This window comes from Haemorhous mexicanus, unplaced genomic scaffold (assembly GCF_027477595.1).
Source record: "Haemorhous mexicanus isolate bHaeMex1 unplaced genomic scaffold, bHaeMex1.pri scaffold_236_ctg1, whole genome shotgun sequence".
NCBI classification, from domain to species: Eukaryota; Metazoa; Chordata; class Aves; order Passeriformes; family Fringillidae; genus Haemorhous; species Haemorhous mexicanus.
The window spans coordinates 1-11106 of NW_026776063.1; the positions used below are offsets into that span (position 1 = coordinate 1).

The following is an 11106-nucleotide window of genomic DNA, read 5'->3' on the forward strand; positions in this document are numbered from 1 at the left end:
ATGTGATTTTGGGGTCCCTGAGGTGATTTTGGGGTCCCTGATGTGATTTTTGGTGTCCCTGATGTGATTTTGGGGTTCCTGAGGTGATTTTGGGGTCCCTGATGTGATTTTGGTGTCCCTGATGTGATTTTGGGGTCCCTGATGTGATTTTTGGAGTCCCTGAGGTGATTTTTGGGGTCCCTGAGGTGATTTTGGGGTGTTTTGGTGCAGTTCCAGCGGCCCCAGGAGCAGTACCCCCCGCTGAAGTTCCTGATGTGATTTTGGTGTCCCTGATGTGATTTTGGGGTCCCTGATGTGATTTTGGTGTCCCTGAGGTGATTTTGGGGTCCCTGATGTGATTTTGGGGTCCCTGAGGTGATTTTGAGGTCCCTGATGTGATTTTGGGGTCCCTGAGGTGATTTTGGGGTGTTTTGGTGCAGTTCCAGCGGCCCCAGCAGTACCCCCCACTGAAGCTCCTGATGTGATTTTGGGGTCCCTGATGTGATTTTGGTGTCCCTGATGTGATTTTGGTGTCCCTGATGTGATTTTGAGGTCCCTGATGTGATTTTTGGGGTCCCTGAGGTGATTTTGGGGTGTTTTGGTGCAGTTCCAGCGGCCCCAGGAGCAGTACCCCCCGCTGAAGTTCGGCACGGTGCCCAACGGCAGCACGGAGAAGAACATCCGCAGCAACTACCCGGCCATGCACAGCTACATGGTGCCGTACAACCAGCGCGGCGTGGAGGACGCGCTGCAGCACCTCAAAACGGGGTGAGAACCCGGGAAATCGGGAAAAACGGGGAACAATGGGGAAAAATGGGGGGAAATGGGAAAAATGGAGGGAAAATGGGGAAAAATGGGGGGGAAATGGGGGGGAAATGGGGTATGGGGGGGCTACAACCAGCGTGGAGTGGGGGATGCGCTGCAGCACCTCAAAACGGGGTGAGAACCCGGGAAATGGGGAAAAACGGGGAACAATGGGGAAAATGGGGGGAAATGGGGGGAAATGGGGGAAAATGGGGGAAAAATGGGGGGGAAATGGGGTATGGGGGGGCTACAACCAGCGCGGAGTGGGGGACGCGCTGCAGCACCTCAAAACGGGGTAAAAACACGGGAAATCGGGAAAAACGGGGAGGAATGGGGGAAAATGGGGGAAATGGGGGGAAATGGGGAGAAAATGGGGGTAAATGGGGTATGGGGGGGTTAGAACCAGCGCGGCGTGGGGGACACGCTGCAGCACCTCAAAACGGGATAAGAACCCGGGAAATCGGGAAAAACGGGGAGGAATGGGGGAAAATGGGGGGAAATGGGGGGGAAATGGGGGAAATGGGGTACGGGGAAAAATGGGCAATAAAAAAGGGAGAATTGGGGTGGGGTCTGGGGGTGTGGTCGGGGGAGGAGCTTAACATAGAAGGGCGTGGCTTGGTGTGGGCGTGGCATATGATGGACAGAAGCAAATAGAGGAGGGGGGCTTTATGGGAGTGGGCGGAGCCTGATGATAAATGGGTGGAGTTGTATAATTTATGCAATGGGCGTGGCTTTGTGGGCGTGACTCAAGCACATGTTCGTCATCTGTGGGCGGAGCTTAGCACACAGGGCGTGGCCTGTAGGTGATGGGCGGGGTTTACGGGGATTGACAGCACCATGGCTGATCCTGTGGGCGGTGTTTAGTGCGCAGGTAATGCTGTGGGTGGGGCTTAAAGGCTGTGGGTGGAGCCACGTGGCCATCACCTATAAGTGGGCGGGGCTTAGGAGTATCGCCAAGACCGTAGGTGCCACTGTGGGCGGGGCTTAGTGCACAGGTGAGGCTGTGGGTGGGGATTATGTGCTGTGGGTGGAGCCTGGGCGTGGGCTGTGGGCGGGGCTTGGGGATATTCCCAACAACCCAGGTGACCCCGTGGGTGGGGTTTATTGCACAGGTGAGGCTGTGGGCGTGGTTTAGCACGGTGGGCGGAGCCTGGTGTGCATGGGCGTGGCCTATAGCCTGTGGGCGGGGCACAGGGACAGCGTTAAGTGCACAGGTGATGCCGTGGGCGGGCTTTATGTCCTGTGGGTGGGGTCTCCGAGCGGTGGGCGTGGCTTATGCCAGGGGGCGTGTCCCTCAGGAAGCTGGACGCCTTCATCTACGACGCGGCCGTGCTGAACTACATGGCCCGCAAGGAGGAGGGCTGCAAGCTGGTCACCATCGGCTCGGGGAAGGTCTTCGCCTCCACGGGCTACGGCATCGCCCTGCAGCGGGGATCGCGCTGGAAGCGCCCCGTGGACCTGGCCCTGCTCCAGCTCCTGGGGGACGGTGGGTCGGGGGGTTTGGGGGGTCCTTGGGGGGTCTTTGGGGGGGTCTTTGGGGGGTTTGGGGGGTCTTTGGGGGGTTTGGGGGTCCCTACGGCATCGCCCTGCAGCGGGGATCGCGCTGGAAGCGCCCCGTGGACCTGGCCCTGCTCCAGCTCCTGGGGGACGGTGGGGTCTGGGGGTTTGGGGGGGTTTGGGGGGTCCTTGGGGGGGTCTTTGGGGGGTTTGGGGGGTCTTTGGGGGGTTTGGGGTCCCTACGGCATCGCCCTGCAGCGGAGGATCGCGCTGGAAGCGCCCCGTGGACCTGGCCCTGCTCCAGCTCCTGGGGGACGGTGGGTCTGGGGGCTCTGGGGGTCTTTGGGGTCCTGGAGGGGTTTTGACCTTCTAACACCTCAAATGACCCCTCAGCCTCCCAAGATGACCTTTAAACCCCCCTGAGATGACCCCAAACCCCCTGAGATACCCCCAAACCCCTCTGAGATGTCCCCAAACCCCTTAAAATGCCCCCAAACCCCCCTGAGATGCCCCCTAACCCCCCAAGAAGCCTCCAAACCCCCCTGAGCTGTCCCCAAACCCTCCTGAGATGCCCCCAAACCCCCCCGAGATGTCCCCAAAACCCCCGAGATGTCCCCAAACCCCCCTGAGATGCCCCCAAACCCCCCCGAGATGTCCCCAAACCCCCCGAGATGTCCCCAAACCCCCCTGAGCTGTCCCCAAACCCTCCCGAGATGCCCCCAAACCCCCCCGAGAAGCCCCCAAACCCCTTAAAATGCCCCCAAACCCCCCGAGCTGTGTCCCAAACCCCCCTGAGATGCCCCCAAACCCCCCTGAGATGCCCCCAAACCCCCCTGAGATGCCCCCAAACCCCTCTGAGATGCCCCCAAACCCCCCCGAGCTGCCCCAGGCCCCGCTGACCCCGATCCCTGCCCTCCCCAGACGAGATCGAGATGCTGGAGCGGCTCTGGCTGTCGGGGATCTGCCACCAGGAGAAGCTGGAGGTGATGAGCAGCAAGCTGGACATCGACAACATGGCCGGGGTCTTCTACATGCTGCTGGTGGCCATGGGGCTGAGCCTGCTGGTCTTCGCCTGGGAGCACCTGGTGCACTGGAAACTGAGACACCTGGGCACACCTGGGCGGCTGCGCTGCCTGCTGGCCATCAGCAGGGTACGGGGACACTGGGGACACGGGGGACACTGGGGGGATTGGGGGCACTGGGGACATTGGGGGGGCACTGGAAGTTGAGACACCTGGGCACACCTGGGCGGCTGCGCTGCCTGCTGGCCATCAGCAGGGTACGGGGACACTGGGGACAGGGAGGACACTGGGGACACTGGGGGGATTGGGGACACTGGGGGGTTTGGGGACACTGGGGGGATTGGGGACACTGGGGACAGGGGGGACACTGGGGGGATTGGGGACACTGGGGACAGAGGGGACTGGGGACACTGGGGGGATTGGGGACATTGGGGGGGTACTGGAAGCTGAGACACCTGGGCACACCTGGGCGGCTGCGCTGCCTGCTGGCCATCAGCAGGGTACGGGGACACTGGGGACAGGGGGGGACTGGGGACATTGAGGACATGAGGGGACACTGAGGGGATTGGGGACACTGGGGGGATCGGGGACAATGGGGACATTGGGGGGACTGGGGGACACTGAGGACATGAGGGGACACTGGGGGGCAAAGGGCCATGCGGGGACAAAGGGGCACGAGGGGGACACTGTGGGACACGGGCACAGGGTGGGGACACCACTGCCCCCCCCCCAGTGCCCCCCCCAGTGCCACCGTGTCCCCCCTGTCCCCCCCCAGGGCATGTACAGCTGCTGCAGCGCCGAGGACCCCCCCACGCCCCCCCCCCCACGCCCTGCGCGCCCCCTGCGCGGCCGCCCCTCCCCCCACGCCCCCCGCCCTCCCCACCCCCACCCCCCCCCGCGACCGCCGCCCCCCCCCCGAGCGCTGGCGCCCCCCGCCCCGCCGGGGGCCCCCCCCCCGACTCCTTCCACCGCTTCTACGGCCCCATCGAGCCGCAGGGGCTCAGCCGGGGGGGGGGCTCGGCCGGGGGGGGCCGCTCCCCTCCCCCCCGCACGCCCCCCGCCCGCTACGCCCCCCCCGCCCCTCCCCCCCAGGACCCCTTCACGCCGCCCTGGCCCCGCCGCCCCCCCGCGGCCTCTACGAGCCCCTGGGGGGGGGTCCCCGAGAAGACCCCGACCCCCCCTTCGCGTACGCGCGCTTGGCCTACGAGGACGAGCGCAGCCCCCCGCGCCCCCCCGCGAGCGGCCCCCGCCGCCCCCCCCCCGCGGGGACCCCGAGGCTCAGCCGCTGCTGCGGCCCCGCCCCCACCCTCACCTGTGCCGGGGGGGGCACCCCCCACCTGGCGCCCCTCCCCCACCACCACGCCCCTCCCCCCCCGCTGTACCCCGACATCTCCGACTCGGACTCGGAGGGCTGCGAGGCCGCCCCCTCCCCCACCGCCCCCCGCCGCCGCCCCCCCCTCCTCCGCCGGGCCCCTCCCCCACCCGCCGCAGACGCCGCCGCCCCTCCCCCACTCGGCGGGGCCGCCCCTCCCCCCCCCGTGCTGGTGCGCCCCCCACCCCCTCCCCTATTTCTGCACCGTGCCCGGCCGCGAGCGCGGACCCCTCCCCCCCGCCGCCCCCCCCGGGGCGCTGCTGGTCGGCCGAGAAACTGGGGGGGGGTCCCTGGGGGGGCTACGGGGGGGGGTGGGGCAGCCTGGAGTTCTTGGGGTCCCCTCCCCCGCCGCCCCCTCCCCACCCCCCCGCACTACGCGCCCCTCCCCCCGCTGCCCCCCCGCTGCCGCAGCTGCTCGGCCGAGCGGCTCCGGGACTGGGAGGGGGGCGGGGGGGCGCTGGGGAGGGGGCGGAGGGGGGGGAGCCCCCCCCGGGGGATACTGGGGGGGTCCCTGGGCCGGGTTCTGGGGGGCGCCCCCCCCGCCCCGCCGGCACGGCCCCCCCTGCGCGCGCCGCCCCCCCCCGGCCTCGCGCAGCCTCGAGGACCTGAGCGCCTGGGGGGGGGGGGGGAGGGGCCTGGGGGGCGGGGCTCTGGGGGGCGGGGCTCTGGGGACCCTCCCCCCATCACCATCCCCACCCCCACCCCCCCCGAGGGGCTCCGTCCCCTCCCCCGCCCCCCCACCACAGCTGCGGGGGGGGGCGCGGGGGGGCGGAGCCGCTGGGGGCTCGGAGAGGCTCCGCCCACTTCTCCAGCCTCGAGTCCGAGGTATGACCGGGGGGGGGGGATGGGGGGGACACCTGGGGACAGAGGGGACACCTTGGGGACATCCCCGGGGACACCTTGGGGACACCCTGGGGACAGAGGGGACACCTTGGGGACATCCCCGGGACATCCCTGGGGACAGCCTCAGACACCCCTGGAGACACCCCGGGTACAGAGGGGACACCTTGGGGACATCCCCGGGGACAGATGGGACACCCTGGGGACACCTGCAGACACCCCGTGGGACAGCCTCAGACACCCCTGGGGACACCCTGGGGACAGGGGAAACACCCTGGGGACATCCCTGGACACCCTGGGGACACCCCTGGGGACACCCCCACGCCCCCGGGGACGCTCTGGTGGCCCCCCGCGGTGACAGCGAGGACACGGAGGGGCCCCCCCGGCTCCTGAGGTGACACCGGCGAGGACAAGGACACGGCGGGTGGCACCCGATGTGACAGCGAGGCACCCACGGGGACAAGGACAAGGACACGGCGGGTCCCGGTGGCCCGCGCGGTGACACCGAGGAGGAGGAGGAGGAGGATGTCACCCGAGGGACACTGGCAGGGACAGCGGGGACGAGGACATGTCCCCATGGAGTGGCACCCGCCAGGACCCGGTGACAGCGAGGACAAGGAGTGGTGGCACTCGTGGGGACAGCAAGGACACGGACGGGTCCCCGTGAGGTGACACCAGGAGGACAAGGACAGCTCGGTGGGCACCGAGGTGACAAGGATGGGGACAGTGTCACCAGGAGGACAAGGACAGCTCGGTGGCACCGAGGTGACGTGGCACTGACAGTCACCAGGGAAGACAAGTTTTGTCCCCAAAGTGCCACCACGGACATGGGCCGTGTCCCCAAGGGTGACACCAGGGCCACCAAGAGAGCCCCAGGGGACAGCTCGGGGTGTCCCTGTCCCCACGGGTGACATCAGAGCACTGTGGGTGACACCGTGACCCCGTGGGTGACACTGTGACCCTGCAGGTGGCACTGTGACCATGTAGGTGACACCGTGACCCTGTGGATGACACCACGTTGCTGTGGGTGACCCCGTGACCCCACAGGTGGCACTGTGACCCTGAGGGTGACACCGTGAGCCCAAGGGTGACCCTGTAACCCCGCAGGTGACACTGTGACCCTGTGGGTGACCCTGTGGGTGACACTGTGACCCCGCAGGTGACACTGTGACCCCATCAGTGACACTGTGACCCTGTGGGTGACCCCGCAGGTGACCCTGTGACCCCGTCAGTGACACTGTGACCCTGTGGGGTGACACTGTGACCCTGTGACCCCGCAGGTGACCCCACAGGTGACCCTGTGACCCCACAGGTGACACTGTGACCCCACAGGTGACACTGTGACCCTGCGGGTGACCCTGCAGGTGACCCTGTGATCCCGCAGGTGACCCCACAGGTGACACTGTGACCCCACAGGTGACCCTGTGACCCTGTGGGTGACACTGTGACCCTGTGACCCCACAGGTGACACTGTGACCCCGCGGGTGACACTGTGACCCTGTGGGTGACCCCGCAGGTGACCCTGTGACCCCCCGGAGGACCCCACGGCGTCCCCTCCCCCAGCCCTGGGGGTGGCACCGCGCGGGCCTTGGGGACACTCCTGTCCCCTGCCCGTGCCGTGGGGGATGGGCTGGCACCATCCGCTGTCCCCCTTGTCCCCGTGGCCGCCCCTCCCCCGCCCCGCTGCTGGTGACGTTTTTAATTAATGAATTCGTTAATGAATTAATTAATGGGGGGGGGGAGACGAAACTGTGAGTGACGGTGACGCCGTGACATCGGTGACGCCGTGACATCGCCGCACCGCGACTGTGACACCGGGGCCACCCGCCGGCCCCCGCCCCCGCCCTGTCCCTTGTCACCCCCCCGCCACACCCCCGTGTCCCTGTCACCCCCCGTGTCCCTGTCACCCCCCCCTTGTCCCTGTCACCCCCGTGTCCCTGTCCCCCCCGATGTCCCTGTCACCCCCCTGGTGTCCTCTCCTGTCACCCCCACAATGTCCCTGTCACCCCATGTCCCAATGTCCTTGTCCCCCACAATGTTCCCGTCACCCCCCCCGCCACACCCCCGTGTCCCTGTCCCCCCCCCGTGTCCCTGTCCCCCCCGATGTCCCTGTCACCCCCCCTGGTGTCCCCTCCTGTCACCCCCACAATGTCCCTGTCACCCCATGTCCCAATGTCCCTGTCACCCAATGTCCCTGTCACCCTCCATGTCCCCTCCTGCCACCCCCTGATGTCCCTGTCACCCCCCCGGTGTCCCCATGTCCCATTCCCTCCCATGATGTCCCTGTCCCCCCATGTCCCTGTCACCCCCACAATGTCCGTCACCCCCACAATGTCCCGTCAGCCCCTCATGTCCCCCCCGCTTCCCCCACAATGTCCCTGTCCCCCCAAGATGTCCCTGTCACCCCCACAATGTCCCTGTCCCCCCCGTGTCCCTGTCCCCGCAATGTCCCTCTGTCACCCCCAATGTCCCCTGATGTCCCTGTCACCCCCATGATGTCTCTGTCCCCACAATGTCCCTCTGTCACCCCCAATGTCCCTGTCACCCCCATGATGTCTCTGTCCCCCCAATGTCCCTCTGTCACCCCCGATGTCCCTGTCACCCCCATGATGTCTCTGTCCCCACAATGTCCCTCTGTCACCCCAATGTCCACCGATGTCCCTGTCCCCCTCCATGTCCCTGTCACCCCCATGATGTCTCTGTCCCCACAATGTCCCTGTCACCCCAATGACCCCCGTGTCCCTGTTCCCCCCCATGATGCCCCTGTCCCCCCCGTGTCCCTGTCCCCCCCACAATGTCCCTCTGTCACCCCAATGTCCCTCCGATGTCCCTGTTCCCCCTCCATGTCCCTGTCACCCCAATGTCCCTGTGCCACCCCCATGTCCCTCTGTCCCTCTGTCCCTCTGTCCCAGCCCCGCCCACCCAATAAAGAGCTTTTCTATTCCTGCCGCAGCCGGACACAGGGACACCGGGAGGGGACAGAGGGACACCCGGGGGGACAGAGGGACACCGGGAGGGGACAGAGGGACACCGCGGGGACAGAGAGACACCGCGGGGACAGAGGGACACCGGGAGGACACAGGGACACCGGGAGGGGACAGAGGGACACCGCGGGGAGGGGACAGAGGGACACCGGGGGGACAGAGGGACATCGCGGGGACAGAGGGACACCGCGGGGACAGAGGGACACCGCGGGGAGGGGACAGAGGGACACCGGGGGGACAGAGGGACACCGGGAGGGGACAGAGGGACACCGCGGGGACAGAGGGACACCGCGGGGACACAGGGACACCGCGGGGACACAGGGACACCGCGGGGACAGAGGGACACCGCGGGGACAGAGGGACACCGGGAGGGGACAGAGGGACACCGGGGGGGGACAGAGGGACACCGGGAGGACAGAGGGACACCGGGGGGGGACAGAGGGACACCGGGGGGGGACAGAGGGACACCGCGGGGACAGAGGGACAACCGGAGGGGAGGGGACAGGGAAGGAGACGCGGGAGGGGGACACTGGAGGGGACAGGCGAGGAGAGAGAAGGGACAAGGGAGGGGGACACCAGAGGGGACAGGGAAGGAGACACGGAGGACAGAGGGGAGGGGACACCGGGAGAGGACAGGAGGGACACGGAGGGGACACTGGGGAGGGGACAGAGAGGGCACCAGAGGGGACAGGGGGGACACCGGGGAAGGGACAGGGGGGGCACTGGGGACAGGGGAGGGGACAGAGGGGACACCGCGGTGCCACCCACCGGGGAGGGGACACCGGGGACGGGACACCAGAGAGGACAGGGGAGGGGACACTGAGCTGTCACCCACCGGGGAGGGGACAACGAGGAGGGGACACCGCGGTGCCACCCACCGGGGCCGCCCCTCCCCCCCCCCCGACCCCCCTCCCCATTTTAAGGCCATTTCCACCTTTTTGGGGTTTTTTGGTTGTTGTTGTTTTTGTCGTTTTTATTTCGCGGCCGTTCAATTCCCCGCGTGAAAAAATAGCTCTGAGCCCCTCCCCCCCCCTCCCCCGCCCCTCCCCCACCCACCGGGCCCCCGCCCCTCCCCCACACCCCCCGGGGGCCCCCCCGTTTGGCACAGCCCCTCCCCCCCCTTCCTGAGTCAGAGACCCCCCCCAAAACGGGGGGCACCCCCCCCCCAAAAAAACAACCCCGGAGATGAGGGGGGAGGGGGGATTGCACCGATCCCAGGGGAGGGAGGGGGGTCATGAATATTCATGAGGTGGTAATAAATAGTAATTAAAGGGGGGGAGCTCGTTACAGCGCAGCCCGGGGGGGGAGGGGCTGGAGACCCTCCCCCCAAAAAGCTCGAGGCGAGGGGGGGCCCCCCAAACATGCAGCGAATTGGGGGGGGGGGGGGGAGGGAGCGGCCAGGGAGCAATTAGTCCTCATTAGCATCTCATTTGCATAGGAGTCATTGCATAAGGCTCCCGCCGCGCGGGGAGGAGGGGGGGGGGCTGGGGGAGGGGGGGACCCCGATAAATGGGGACCCCCCGGGGGGGAGGGGAGGGCAGGTTTGGGTTGATCCAGGGGGTTTCGGGGTTTTTTTGCATATTACAATAAATACCGGCGGGTCGGACATGCAGACATGCTGGTCGGGGGGGGGGGGCGCCCAGGGGGGGCCCCACCCCCAAACTGCCGCCCCCAGGGACCCCCCGGGGGGGAGAACAGGTTTGGGGGGGTCCCGGCCCCCCCCAAAAGGGGGCAAGGCCTGATTCAGGGCCTCTGGCCTAGTGCCGTTACCATGGAAACGCAGCCTGGCCTCGCAGTGAGGACTCAGGCCTGCTCCCGTTACCATGGAAACGCAGCCTGGCCTTGCAGTGAAGGCTCAGGCCTGCTCCCATTACCATGGAAACGCAGCCTGGCCTTGCAGTGAAGGCTCAGGCCAAGTCCTGTTACCATGGAAACGCAGCCTGGCCTTGCAGTGAGGGCTCAGGCCTGCTCCCATTACCATGGAAACGCAGCCTGGCCTCGCAGTGAGGGTTCAGGCCTACTCCTGTTACCATGGAAACACAGCCTGGCCTAGCAGTGAGGGCTCAGGCCTAGTCCTGTTACCATGGAAACGCAGCCTGGCCTCACAGTGAGGGCTCGGGCCTAGTCCCGTTACCATGGAAACACATCCTGGCCTCGCAGTGAGGGCTCAGGCCTAGTCCCGTTACAATGGAAACGCAGCCTGGCCTCAAAGTGGGGCTTCACGTACTCCTGTTACCATGGAAACAGCCTCAACTAGCCACGAAGGCTCAGGCCTTGTCCTGTTATCATGGAAATGTAGCCTGGCCTTGCAGCAGTACCTAGACTAGCTCTGTTACCATGGAAACACGGCCTGATGTCAGAATACAGCTCAGGCCTAGTCCAGTTACCATGGAAACACAGCCTGGGACTGTAGTGAGGAGTCTTGTTACCATGGAAACGCAGCCTGCCCTTGCAGTAGAGCTCAGGCCTAGTCCTGTAACCATGGAAACACAGCCTGCCATTGCAGTGAAGAACCAGGCCTAGTCCCGTTACCATGGAAACACAGCCTGGCCTCGCAGTAGAGCTCAGGCCTAGTCCCATTACCATGGAAACACAGCCTGGATTCACA

General features: G+C 66.5%; 1 protein-coding gene across 1 annotated transcript; it reads left to right on the plus strand.

The window, feature by feature from the left end:
* Positions 1-586: 586 nt before the first annotated feature.
* LOC132322994 (glutamate receptor ionotropic, NMDA 2D-like) lies at positions 587-6818 on the plus strand (the record flags this gene model as incomplete). The annotated part of the gene is given in 7 exon segments (XM_059837770.1): positions 587-747; positions 2082-2269; positions 3202-3431; positions 4078-4102; positions 4105-4167; positions 4395-4846; positions 6795-6818. Coding segments are annotated over 7 exon segments (1143 nt in total), but the record flags the coding sequence as incomplete, so codon positions are not given.
* Positions 6819-11106: the final 4288 nt, after the last annotated feature.